We start from the raw sequence: 13,972 nt of genomic DNA, 5'->3' as shown, positions 1-13,972 counted from the left end.
GTTTGCCAAGCTCCAAGGGTCATACAATGTGCATGTCAAGTATAAGAAATCAAAGCCGTGGAAATGGTTGGAGGTGGTTCAGTTTGAGGTCATGTGTTTCTCAGCTCCTGTTGTGGAATTAGTGTGAGACCCAGAAGACTGTGGCCAAAGTTATTATGGACTCATGGTCTCCATGGAATCATCCCTCATGCCTTCTGCTCTCTGATCACATCCACACTCATGTCATCCTCATTCTTCCAAGGTGAGGTTACTTGCACTGCACAGGGGCTGATGAGAGAATGTCCTGCCAGGAAAAACCATCCCAAAGAGATTCTTTCCCCCTTGGCACTGTGTCTTGTATTTGCTCAGCAGCCCACATCCTGTTCTGCCCCAAACCTTGGGGCAAACTTCCCACAGGTTAATTTGAACTCCCCAAGATTAAAATCAAGCCCATATTCAGGAAACACTTAGGAGTCTTCGAGGTTCACCTAGAAGGAAGTTGGAAATTGTTCACTTATGTCAGTGCGTTTGCAGTTGGGCAACAGCCAGATTGTTCACATGGCAATCAATCAAACACACCTAAGTTTTTCCCACAGATTAGCCATTGACTGTTAGCAAAAGCCCTCACTTCCTTATATTGATTTATAGCAGCAGTAGAAATATGCCACCCTAGAGGACACACCTCCTTTTAGCTAGGTACCTATAAATGTCAAGGATTTTCTATTCAATTAAGAACCCAGCAAAATGGGGATCTCCACGGTCATCCTTGAAATATGTCTATTATGGGGACAAGTTCTATCTACAGGTATTACGTTTAATTATTATATTCATTAATTTCTCTCTTGCAGACTCAATCATGGCAAATTATATGTACTGGTTTCCATTTCAAGGGAAGTTTTATATCAAAGAGTGGGTAGCCCTTTGCTGATAATTCTAATTGTTTGCAGGTATTCGGGAGGAATGGCTCTTTTTTGTTTTGTTTCTGGCTGAGAAATATAAATGGTTGTAGTTAGAAAAAGCCAGTCATTATGTCAGTGTTTTCAGTAAGCCATTCAACTAAAGGAATGATTGATTGGTCTTAGAAAAATCCCTGAAGTTCAGGAAAGGTGGATGTGTATTATTAAAGAGGCCCTCAAACTTTGCAGCAATTGGTTAAACACACAATTTGTGTGCTATGAAAACGGACAGAAAGGATTCCCACTGTAAATGCCCTTTATGCGGCTTCTTTCTACAGGTGTGTCTGGCTTGATGGCTAATATTTGCCGAGCAAAATCAGGTCAAGTAATTGAGCACAGACAAAATCATTAAGATTCCAAGTTTGTCTTGGAATTCCAAGTTTGTCTGTCTTGCACAGCTTTAAACAAACACTTGAAGCCCAGTCACTCAAGCATAGCTGTATGTTCTTAGAGTCAGATGATAAATGTGAGAGAGCCATCGGCAGAGTGTGCTGATTGCTGAATCTCAATGGCATTTTGCAGAGATACTAGGGGAACAAGTGATTCTCAGTTTCCCTATTCTGTCTCTCTCTCTTCCTCTCTCTATGCCTCTGTCTGTCTCTCTCTCTGTATCTTTCTCTCTTATCTATTGTGTAGTTATTATCACCTTTTCTCTCCCCTCTCTCTCCCTGTTTCTGTCTGCCTCTGTTTCTCTCTTTCTGTATCTTTCTCTCTTTCCCATCTTTTGGGCAGCTATCACTTTTTCTCTCTCCTTCTCCCTCTGTTTCTGTCTCTGCCTTTCTGTCCCTGCCCGCCTCACTGTATCTTCCTGTCTCTCTCATCTATCAGGCAGTTATTACTTTTCCTTCCTCCTTCCTCCCTCCTCTCTGTTTCTCTCTCCATCTCTCTTTCTCTTTACTGGGGAGATGTTATCACCTTTCTCTCTGTCTCTCTCTTCAACTATTGGGCAACTATTATCACCTTCCTTCTCTCTCTCTCTCTCTCTCTCTATCTCTATCTCTCTCTCTCTCTGTTTCTCTTCATCTATCAGGCAGCTATTACCACCTTCCCTCCCTCTCTCTTTTTCTCTCTCACTCTTTCTCCTCATCTATCAGGCAGCTCTTATCACCTTTCCTCCCTATTTCTCTCTCTCTCCCTTTGTTTCTATCTTCCTACCTTTCTTCCCTCCCTTTTGCTTTCTCTTCCTCTCTTTATTCATTTCTTTCTTCCTTCTTCTATATTTCCTACTGCCATTTTTTTTTCTTTTGTGTCACCTTTTGCTAGATTTATGAATTTCAGGAGACACGGTAAAAATCACCTAATTTTCAGATAACTTCCAGAACTCTCACTCTCCCCCTAGGCTCAGTGGGGGAAGCTTTGAAGATTAAGGTTCATTTGGGAGGTTGCTTTCATGAAAGCAGCACCCCAAAATCCAGCCCTCACACCCGGGTGGTAGGGAGCAGGCCCACGCCCTGTGATGAGCGTGTGGAGGGGCTGGGGGTCACCAGACCCAGGACCTCAGGGGAGTGGAGACTGGGCATCCTCATCCTGCCTCCATCAGAAGCATCTGAAACTGGGAGGCTGCGTCCTCAGCCCCAGCTCTTGTCAGTACCGAGTTCACCCTCCAGATTGTCTCTGAACCATGACATGGAATTCGCGTCAGCCACTGCAGATGGAGTGAATTGCCCTGTCTTTCTTTATCCACAAAGGAACAACAGGCAGCAGTGCTGTTGGATTGAGGAAATTTGTAGTTTGCCCATGATGTTACATGCATGCATATGGACAGACACGCACACATGTGCAAGCAGGCCTGTGTTTGCCGTTCAGAGGTGGGAATTCATGCTCTCTGAAATGGACCCGTATTCTTTTATTTAAATTTGCTAACATTCCTGAAGTTAGGAACAATTATTTCCACATTTCAGGTGGGGGAACTGAGGCTCAGAAAGGTTATTGACTTGTCCAAAGACAGCACTGGTGAGTGGCTGTGTTAGGGCTTGAATCTGGATCGAATTCATTAGCATTCAGATGACAGCTCTGGCCCTCTGGCCCTCTGGCCCACTGGCCCTTGCTGATCCTTGCAGGGAGCTGAGGTGATGAACTGAACCGTGGCGTCTTACTCAGTGCTTGGAGCCTGGTCACAGAGCTTTGCGCTGGAAGTACCAAGGTGGCAAGCACCTGTCAGCTTTGGTCTTCACACAAACTCTTGAGAATGCCCAGGTTTGTGCTGGGCAGGAAGGGCTGTGGTACCCACTGGCTGGCCCCAGCAATGCCCCTCCTCTGCCACTTGCCCGCTGCGGAGCCTCTGCAAGTCTCAGTTTACTCATTTATAAATGGGGGTTATGTTCCAACCCATGCAGTGTCTGTCTCATGGACAGAGCCTCAGAACCATTTAGTGTTGCTACTCTAGACATTTTCCTCATGTTTTATCCAAAAGCAGCTTCCTAAAGTAATGTGAACTCTTGGATTGGATCCTGGAACAGAAAAGGAAAAACTGGTGAAATCCAGATAAAGCCTGGAGTAAACTTAGTAGGAAGGTACCAGTGTTCGCTTGTTAGCATGAGAATCACTTGAACTCAGGAGGCGGAGGTTGCAGTGAGCCGTGATTGTGCCACTGCACTCCAGCCTGGGTGACAGAGTGAGACTCAAAAAAAAAAAAAACAAAAAACAAAAAACTAAAAAACTGATAAATCGTTTTCCAGAAGTGATTCTTACTTCTACCAGTAAAAAACAAGAGTAGCAATTCCTGCACTTTCACCAGCTCTGAAGTTACTGTTCAAAAATCTTGGCTGAACTGCTGGATGAAAAAATGCCATAGAGTCATTTAAGTTTGCATTTCTTAGTCTATAGTGAGAGTGAACATTTTTAAGCCTTCTGTACTCCTTTTCTTTGAATTGCTTATGTATTTTGTCCAATTTTGGCGGAAGTTAGTGTCTTCTTTATTGATTTATATAAACTCTATATATTTGGGATACTTATACTTTGCCATTATATTGATGACAAATATTTTCCCAGTTTGTAGTTTGCCTTTTAATCTTGATTTTTTTCTGCACACATATTTTATATTTTTATGTAATTAAATATACTGCTGTTTTCCTTTGTGATTTCTGCAATTGATTTTTTTTTTTTTTTTTTTTTTGGGAGGGATTCTTGCTCTGTTGCCCAGGCTGGAGTGCAGTGGTGTGATCTTGGCTCACTGCAACCTCTGCCTCCCGGGTTCAAGCAATTCTCCTATCTCAGCCTCCCCCGTAGCTGGGACCACAGGCGCCCACCACGACACCTGGCTAATTTTTGTATTTTTAGTAGAGAGAGTGTTTCACCATGTTGGCTAGGCTGGTCTTGAACTCCTGAGCTCAGGTGATCCACCTACCCCAGCCTCCCAAAGTGCTGGGATTACAGGCGTGAGCCACCACACCCAGCTGATTTCTTCTATTGATTTTAAATCTAGAAATTTCTAACAGGAATCAGATAAAAATGTAACTAGTTTCTTATTTTTGTGCCTTTAAAAAATAGTTCTTGAGCTCTGAAAATTATTTTACTTTCTGGTGTGAGTTATATCTGACTTAGGTTTTTTCTATATTTTAATTTTTATAGCTTTAGTTTAGTTTATCTCACTTTATTTTACTAATTTTGAGAAAATGTTTTTGAACACTGACTACGTGGCAAACACTGTACTAAACACTTATGTTTTCTGATTTTGTCTTCACAATAACCTTATGAAGTAGCATAATCACCCTTTTACAAATGAGGAAACGAAGACTGAGGAGGTCACATGGCTTGTCTGTGTTCAGAGAAAAAATACATGGCGGGTCTAGAACTTGAACCCCGGTCACCTGCCTCCTAAGTCCATGGGGAACTCAGGTTCTCCCATCCCATTTCCATCCTCCTAACACCCTGCCCTGTCAGTATTTTTTATTTTTCAAGAATGTATCGGTTATTTTTAGCCTATTCATTTGTCCTGGTGAACTTTAGAATTATTTTCTGAAAGAACTAGTCAAACAAAGAAAAACCCTTTGATAAAAATTATATGAAACCTATGAATTAGTTTTGAATGATCAACATTTCTATGCTCAGTGTCGCCATCCAGAAACCTGGTTCTTCTCTGTCTGCCATGAGGCGCTCAAGAAGTTTTGTAGTTTGTAGCTTAATTCTTAGGAGGTTGTTTTGAAGGAGCAGTTCGTTCATAGTGTCTCTGCCTCCTTAGTGCTAATTTTAACCTGGACCTTCCCCTTCGCCTGGCTTTCCTCTGCCCATCCTGCCTGGTATAGCTCAGTGATTGACTTGAGGGTCAATCACATGTGACCTTTTGCTGTCCTCCTGAACATCCGTCCGTTGGAGCCCTTAGTTTGCTATGCTCTACTTGCTTACCTGCATGTTTGCTGTAGCTACTAATTGCTTATCTGTACGTTTCACTCACTAGAGCCTAATTCCAAAGGGCAGTGGAGGCGTCGTATAATCTCAATATTCTCCCCGCCTGGTGGAAGAGCATCTATTATAGCCACAGCTCAGTATGTGGTTGTAAATGAATTCTTCCTTACCACACTAATAACATTGCTGCTACCGTTCCCTTTACACATGCTGTAGAACAGCATTTTTCAAGCTTAGTGTGTGTTAGAATCATGGGAGTGCTTCTGAAAACAGTGTTGAGTGCCACCTCTGAAGTTCCTGACTTTGTAAGTCTGGGTGAGGCTAAGACTTCACATTTTCATCAAGTCCCCAGGTGCTGCCTGATGCTTCATGGAACCCATTTTGAGAATAATTTCTCAAGAAGAACTCTTTTTTTTTTTTTTTGAGACGGAGTCTTGCTCTGTCGCCCAGGCTGGAGTGCCGTGGTGCGCAATCTCGGCTCACTGCAGGCTCTGGTTCCGGGGTTCACGCCATTCTCCTGCCTCAGCCTCCCAAGAAACTGGGGCTACAGGCACCCACCACCATGCCCGGCTAATTTTTTGTATTGTTTAGTAAAGACGGGGTTTCACCATGTTAGCCAGGAAGGTCTCGATCTCTTGACCTCGTGATCCACCTGCCTCGGCCTCCCAAAGTGCCGGGATTACAGGCGTGAGCCACCGCGCCCGGCCTGAGAAGAACTCTTCTCTAATGTAACTGAGACAGGTAGTTGATGGGTTATTCAAAAAAGCTGTTTAAAACGGGAAATCAGAAAATAGGATCTACACACTTTAGATGTTTCGTTTTAACTTAAAACATGTCATCCATACATTGATTCCCTAATTTGTTGATGTAGGCATTTCTCTCTGCAGGGATCTTCAGTAGTTCTGCAATGCTTTTCTGGCATAAACCACACCCATTATGCATCATCTATTATTTCTAATTTTAGTTTCTTTAAAGAGGAACCTGGCATTAAAAACATTTGCAAAGCAAATAAAAGTGCAAAAGTTCTATTGTTTTATTTTCCTTTCTTCTACTTATTTTTATTTTCTTTCTTCTACTGAATAAGTTTCTAAAAAGCATTCTGCCTTATCTTTATAGAAAGACATCTTTCTTTTTGCACCCATATTTCATTAATGTATTTAATATTTAATTTAATTTCATGCCAAGTACCACTGGCACAAGTACGTTTGGGACTCACATCTGACTCTAGATGACCACGCATTGCAGTTGGTTGGAGTGGAAACTGCCAGGTGTGCCAAATGTGCTTGGCCCACCCACACTAGTGCTCAGCAGGTTACAGAGGTTGAAGGGCTTCAGTTGACCTGGCTGGGGTTTAGCTAAAGGTCGGTGAAGAGAGCTTCCTGCCTACTGCTGCCTCTGGGGTACCTTTCATCCAGAGTTAACAGATTCCTCAAATAAAAATACAGGACACCCACTTAAATGTGAATTTTGGATACAAAATAATTTTTTTGTATAAGTTTGTCCCATGCAATATTTGGGACGTACTTACATTTAAAAAGTATTTCTTGTTTGTCTGACATTCAAGTTTAACTGGACATCCTGTATTTTATCTGACAATCCTATTTTTACCCCATTTTCTCTTGACACTTGTCTATATCTCCTTCCAAACCTACGTGAAATATCCACTTCTCTGGGTAGTTCTTGCTCAGAGGGGCCCCGTGAATTGCTCCCTCTGATGTTTCTACTTCTCTACTCTGGGCCCCGCTTAGGCCAAAACCAAGTTATCAGGTACCAAGCTGTGTCTGCCCAAGTGGCCTGTGAGCTCCGGAGGGCTGAGTCTTACCTTTTAGGACAAATTTCTTCTTTTCTCCCTGACGTTTAATGCTTCATGGAGCAGTCAGAGATTATTCCATATTCACTGAGTGACTTAATTAACAAGTGACAAACCCAGTGAACCCCCAAACTAAAATGTAGTGTTGCCCCCCATCTCCTGCTCAAATTAAGAAGGGTGCCAGATCTAACTCTTGTTTTTAGATGACCTCTCATTTGGCCTTTTTGCTTTGCAATTTCAGCAGCAGTAAGCGTGAGACACGCCACAGAAACTGGTTTTCAGGAGACTCGGGTGATGACTGGTAATGCTATATCTAAGCTCTGGGGCTGGGGAGTGGTGCTGCCCAAGACTACCCCCAAGGAATCAGGAGGGTCTGCTGCAGAAAATCCTGCTGGGTTTTGTTTTAAAAGAAAATCATATATAGACATATATGTGTACATCTCAAATATATGTCTTTTTCATATATATATATATATATATATATATATATATTTATATTTGAGACAGAGTCTTGTTCTGTTGCCAAGGATGGGGTGCAGTGGCCTAGACATGGCTCACCATAGCCTCGACCTCCCAGGTTCAAGCCTTTCTCCTCCCTCAGCCTCTGGAGTTGCTGGGACCACAGGTGCACACCACTATGCCTGGCTATTTTATTTTATTTTATTTAACTTTTGTAGAGACAAGTTCTCGCCATGTTGCCCAGGCTGGTCTGCAACTCCTAGGCTCAAGCATCCTCCTGCCTTGGTCTCCCGAAGTGCTAAGATTACACATGTGAGCCACTGCATCCGACTGCTGCTAGATTTTAGATGTAGGGCAGGGAGAACCTCCTTTAATGGGGTCACCAAGGTTGGGCCCTTCAGCCCCTTCCTCCTTCCAGCTGACAGGTCCTGGGCCTCCATGCCCACCCCTGCCTATGCATACCTCCTGCCTCTGATCTCTGCCCTCAGGCTGCCCCACCGGGTGTCCGGGGGATTGTACCCAGTCACCAGGGCAGCAGAGGCACATGAGTACAGCAGCATCTAACTGAGGACCTTTCGATATAATCCCTTATTTTTTCTCTTCTTTTCTAGAATTTGCAACACATCTTGAAACCTCTACCCTAGTTAATACTTCAAATGATAACTGCCTCCACTCAGTGTTTCCTCATCTTATTATAGTTCTGTGTGTGTATGTGAGCACCTGTTTGTACAAAAGCATAGGCCATGAGTTGGGTCAAATGTTTCAAATGTTAAAAAATGTATAGCAGAAGGCAGAAGCGTGAAATGGTTAAGAGCAATAGCTTGAGGACATGTCCTGCTCTGTCACTTGCAAGTCAGTTGACGAGCAAGTGGGTGACCTTCTTGAGCCTCAGTCTCTCCATGGAGTTGTGTGGAGAATGAGCTAAGATGATACGTGTGAAGCTCTTGTACATGATCTGAGGTTCCCGTGTTAGCAGATGCCCCAAATCATCTGCCATGACTAAGCATTCGAGATTGGCACCTTGGGGCATGAGGGACTGGGGAGAAGAGGAATCAGGAGTGTGGAAGTGTGAAGCGCAGGGTTACAGGCACCTTAGAAGCAAGCCTAGCTCTCCCAGTGATACCTGGAGGGCTATTTTGTTTCCTGAAGGGAGCCCATCTGGAGTAATTCCCATCACAGTGCTGGGCTCACGTGGGGCACTTCCATTGGCGAAAAAAGGAGCTGCCGTGGGCAGGACAGGTTCTTCATAATTGGAACCTTACTTGAAAGGTCAGGCCAGAGGCACAGTGGAACTTGAAACTGATGATGCCACACAGGCCCCGTCAAGACGCAAGGTTGGCCAAACTCTACTGAAGAGTCAGGAAAGTCGAGCTTAAGTTCAAACAGGAAAACGCGCTGAGAAATCTGGGTTTTGGATCGTCAGTTCTTTTTGGGGTCCTTGCTCACAGTGTAGGGCAAGGGACAGAGAAGTGAAGTCTCTGTATCTCCCTCTAGATTTGACCCTGAGGCTGGTGAATGGAGGTGACCGGTGTAAGGGCTGGGTGGAGGTCAGGTACCATGGTTCCTGGGGCACCATGTGTGATGACTTCTGGGACATCAATGATGCCAACGTGGTCTGCAGGCAGCTCGGCTGTGTCAGCCCCAGGAAGTGGCTGGTTTTGGCCAAGGCTCAGGGCCGATTGTCCTGGATGACATACGCTGCTCAGAATATGAGTCTTACCTGTGGAGCTGCCCCCACAATGGCTGGCTCTCCCATAATTGTGGCCACAATGAAGATGCTGGTGTCATCTGCTCAGTTGGGCCTCCAAGAGATAATGCAAATGTGTAGCACAGGGCAGAGTAATAATAGTCATTATACCTATTCCTCCCTAAACTTCAGTTTCTCCAAAAGAAAAATGGAAATAATACTAATATCTTGGGTAACTTATTTTACCTCTAAGTGCTTCAGTTTACGTCTCTATAAGCCAAGAGGAAAAGCCCTACCATCGCGAGTTGCCATAAAGACAAAATGAGATAATACAGGTGAAATGTTTAAAACACTGAGTGGTAGAAATTGTACAATCAGTCATCATCATCATTGATATTACTATAGTACCTAACCCTTGCGGTGTGCTGACTTTGTGCCAGTTAGTAGGATGAGAATTTCATCTGCGTTGTCCCCTTTAATTCTCCCAGTAACCTTATGAAAGGTAGGAAGTCTCAATAAATGATTATCTCTGTCATTTTATGGGACAGAAAAGGCATTTTCATTGCCCATTGTCTCTGCCAACACATCACTTAACTTTTTAGAATTAAATGACCAAGTAATTGCTGATCTGAACTTTTAGCAATTTCATTCAGTTCATTGAAAGCTAGCAAATTAATTCAAAGCTCTCAAACTCAACTCCTCAGGCCTATAAATACAAGCTGGATGGGCTAATTTTTTCAAAGAAATAAGAAAAGCAACGAGTCCCACATTTGTGCACAAGCCTAATCTGCTTTTCCACTGTGATGAAGGGTTGATTGTATTTTAGTAAAATAACAAAGTATCTTCAGCAGGAAATATACAGGAGCAAATGTACAAGTTATTACCCAGTGTTTCATTAAACTTATTTTTAAGATATTGAGAGCCCTTTTTTTTAATCGCCACATTTCCTGGGGCTGGTTTAGTATTTCGCCTTGTATATGCTAAAGACTCAGGAAATTGTTATCAATTTGAATTACATTTCAAAAACAGACTATAGATCTGTTGATGGTGATTTATGTGTAGCCTCTATAACTCTAGTTCACAGCCCACTGTATTGGTTTGAAGGTGGGTGTTTTGGTCAGGATTCTTGTGGGTGAAACACATGTGTCTGATTTTTCTTTTATTTCTTTTCAGCTTCTGAATCATCTCATCTCACAATACCCAGTAAGCACTTTGAAAAGAATATCCTGTATTAGTCTATGATTTTAAAAAATCCTATATAGTCATTTATATCTTAAGAATAAACGCTGCTGCACTGAACTTTAATGAATGGTATAAGGACTGAATAAAACTTTGATTTGTGTCCCTTCTTGAAATACAAAGGCAATAGAAACTTCTTTCAGTACAGCATAAATGGATTATAAATTGTGTTCTTTTTCAATGTTATTTTGTCTCTGCCTTAAACTTCAGTGCACGTCAGAATCAACTGGAGTATTTGTTTGAATAGGTCCTTGGAATTCCTCCCTCCAGAGACCGTGATTTGGAGGGCCTGAGGTGAGGCTCAAGAATCCTCAGTTTTATAGAACCACACGAGGATGGTTTGCAGACCACACTTTGAGAAACCATCCTGCATGGCCCAATACTGAATTAAACTTTGGTGTCTGCAATGTAATTTTGGAAGCACTACTTTGCTCAGAATTTACAAAGATAGTGACAGAAGGGGTGTGTGTATGTGTGTGTGTGTGTGTGTGTGTGTCCTTTAAGTACTGCCTACTTTTATTTATTGTCAAGTGAATTTAAATTTTTAACATTTTCCCAAACAGTTCTTGGCTACATCATAAGTTTGACTGTTGATATTAAAGACTTTTTCATGAGCAGATTGGTAACACTGAACCTTTAACATTGACTTCTCAAAATGGCCTTGACATCCTTGCCACCTCATCTGGCAAACCCCAGTCCTCCTAGGAGCCTTCTAAGCAGGAGAGCCCACAGCTTGGGAACACGTCCCCTGCCTTCAGGGATGACACATCAACTGATCACACAGGCACAATGACAAAGTGTAAAAAGTGCTGGAGCCAGAGGTGCATAGCAGGAGAAGTGTGAGCAGCCCATCTGGGAGAGCAACCCTGAGGAAGTCATAGGGAGCTGAGGTCGGGAGCAGGTGCAGGAGTAGCCAGGCAGAGTGGGGAAGGAGAGTATTTGCCTCTTACCCCCGGCACTGTTGTCAGGAACTTGAAAGAAACAGACAAGGACTTAGGTTGACTGTAGCCACCGTCCCCTAGCAGCCATATACTCTCTTCCCTGCTCAGCTACCCTAATGTGTATCTAGCCAGTGTGATGCTCTGATGGGAGGCCCTCCTGAGGTCCCATTTCTCTGTCTGTGTTCTTGATACACTTGCTGAAGCTCTAGGGAAAAAGACTGCTGATCAGTGAAGTTTTGAAAGTGGTGCTTGCCTGTGGTAGCGGGAAAATATTGGTCTTTGGGGATAAAGGGGTGAAGAGTGGGTGTGTGCACAGCTGTGGTCAGTCTTGGTTCTTATTTGCTTTCTAAGTCCTTGTCTAAATCTGGAGGGAGAAGGCAGGTGCAAGTCTGCAGACATAATCAGTGAGGAAATCTCTGGGGAACTCATTCTTGGTCATGTCTCGAACTGACAAATTAAGCAATGAACAATCCACCACTACATCCACTTTGTGGCATCCTCTACCTCCTCCACACTATCCCCTCAGGCTGTCCCCATTCACTTGGGGACAATGAGACTCCATGGCAAGGGCTCACATGAGGCTCCCATCCACAAAATCCTTAAACCGTGCTGAGACAGAGGCAGACTGTAGGGCAGAAAAGATAGTGCCTGAGAGTGTGAGATAACCTGTGTGCTTGTGGTGGATGAAGGGGAAGGGCTTACCACCTCCTTAAAGATGAAAACTGTGAGGATCAAAATGGTCTTATCTTGAATGGTCTGCAAAGTCAATAGTAAAGCAATGTGGAGCTTTGGTCAAGGCTGCTGGGTGACTTCCCATTGAAGACCCACCTCTGGTGGGCTATGGAAAGTAGGTTGGCATGGACCACCTTCCTTGCATCAGCTAGAACCACAAGGAGTGGGTTGGTAGCAGATAGTGGTTTTGCAGGAGGCAGTACAGGGGAAAATGGTGGACAGGGATGTTACAGTCTGTATGTCCTTGCCTACTCTGTAAACATCTATGCCTCGGTTTCTCATCTGTAAGTGCAGATGACAGGGTTTATGGGAGGGTTAAAAGCGATAACATATATAAATAGTAAAACAGTATTATCTCCAAGAAATTATGAAGACACAGTAAGTCTTCAATGAATGTTTGCTTAGGTTCTCTTCCCGTAGTGCTCCTCCTCTTAGGCTTCTCTCCCAGCATCATTGGAGTAGCCTACTTGGTAGATATGGGCTGGCTTGATGATACCTTGCCTATTTTTATGTTCAAGTTCTTCATCAGCAGGTACATTTCTCACCTTCAGGAGATTTGTGGCAGTGACTAAGTCCAAATGGAAAGGCGCCAGAACTCTTGGAAAATGCTTAGATCTTTGGGAAATACCTTGACAGATCTCTTTGTGGCTTCTGGTTGGGCCATTCTGATGGCTTAGCTATGTCGGACACTGATCCCCAGTGGTAGAGACCAGCCTATCTCCATTTCCTGGGAAACAAACAAGTGGAAGCTTCTCCCTTCAGACAATTTACCACCATTCCTACAATGGCAGCTGGAGTAATCTATAGCTATGTGGTTGATTCTTGGAAGACTACAAATTGGTCTCAATATGTGCAGAAAGGTCTATTCAAAGTGTGTGGACAGCAGAACCAGGAACAACTTCAATGTTCTGTTCCATGTTGTGGATGAGCCTTGTCAAGGCTCTGGAGCTCTGAGTTTCTGAGCTGGATGAGTTCGACTGCCATGGGATTAAGCAGGATACCTGGGGCCTGGCAGTGGGAATTGCATGGTGTCATGTAGACTGTGTTTAAATGACAGAGTGTTGAATGGAAGGCTCTCTCAGGCACATCTGTCAGCTTGTCCTTGAGTGTGGGAACAGGGATGGCATGTCAGAAATGAGGTGGGGATGTTCTGGTACAGATGTTCCCTAGTTTACTATCTCTGTTGAAAGAATGTTCTGGTTTCTGGTTTCTTTTTTTATTTTATTTTTAAGTTTTTTATTATACTTTAAGTTCTAGGGTACATGTGCATAACGTGCAGGTTTGTTACATATGTATACATGTGCTATATTGGTGTGCTGCACCCATTAACTCGTCATTTACATTAGATCTATCTCTTAATGCTATCCTTCCCCACTGCCCCCACCCCACGACAGGCCCCATTGTGTGATGTTCCCCTTCCTGTGTCCAGGTGTTCTCATTGTTCAATTCCCACCTATGAGTGTTTGGTTTTCTGTTCTTGCGATAGTTTGCGGAGAATGGTGATTTCCAGCTGCATTCATGTCCCTACAAAGGACGTGAACTCATCCTTTCTTACGGCTGCATAGTATTCCATGGTGTATATGTGCTACATTTTCTTTATCCACTCTATCACTGATGGACATTTGGTTCCAAGTCTTTGCTATTGTGAATAGTGCTGCAGTAAACATGTGTGCATGTGTCTTTATAGCAGCATGATTTATAATCCTTTGGTTATAAACCCAGTAATGGCATGGCTGGGTCAAATGGTATTTCTAGTTCTAGATCCTTGAGGAATCGCCACACTGTCTTCCACAATGGTTGAACTAGTTTACAGTCCCACCAACAG

General features: G+C 43.4%; 1 protein-coding gene across 1 annotated transcript in view; it reads left to right on the top strand.

Moving 5' to 3' along the window:
* Positions 1-646: 646 nt before the first annotated feature.
* LOC105554592 (deleted in malignant brain tumors 1 protein-like) overlaps positions 647-13,972 on the top strand; it is a gene marked incomplete at its 3' end in the record, with an annotated part of 42,430 nt that continues 29,104 nt past the window's right edge. Inside the window, 5 exon segments of the mRNA XM_012001136.1 lie at positions 647-784; positions 9,043-9,181; positions 9,183-9,204; positions 9,206-9,372; positions 12,596-12,679. Coding sequence (XP_011856526.1) covers positions 724-784; positions 9,043-9,181; positions 9,183-9,204; positions 9,206-9,372; positions 12,596-12,679 — 473 coding nt within the window.

This window comes from Mandrillus leucophaeus, unplaced genomic scaffold (assembly GCF_000951045.1).
Source record: "Mandrillus leucophaeus isolate KB7577 unplaced genomic scaffold, Mleu.le_1.0 Scaffold65, whole genome shotgun sequence".
Taxonomy (NCBI): domain Eukaryota; kingdom Metazoa; phylum Chordata; class Mammalia; order Primates; family Cercopithecidae; genus Mandrillus; species Mandrillus leucophaeus.
Note: the sequence above shows the minus strand (reverse complement) of the source record. Positions and strands in the feature narration are given on the sequence as shown.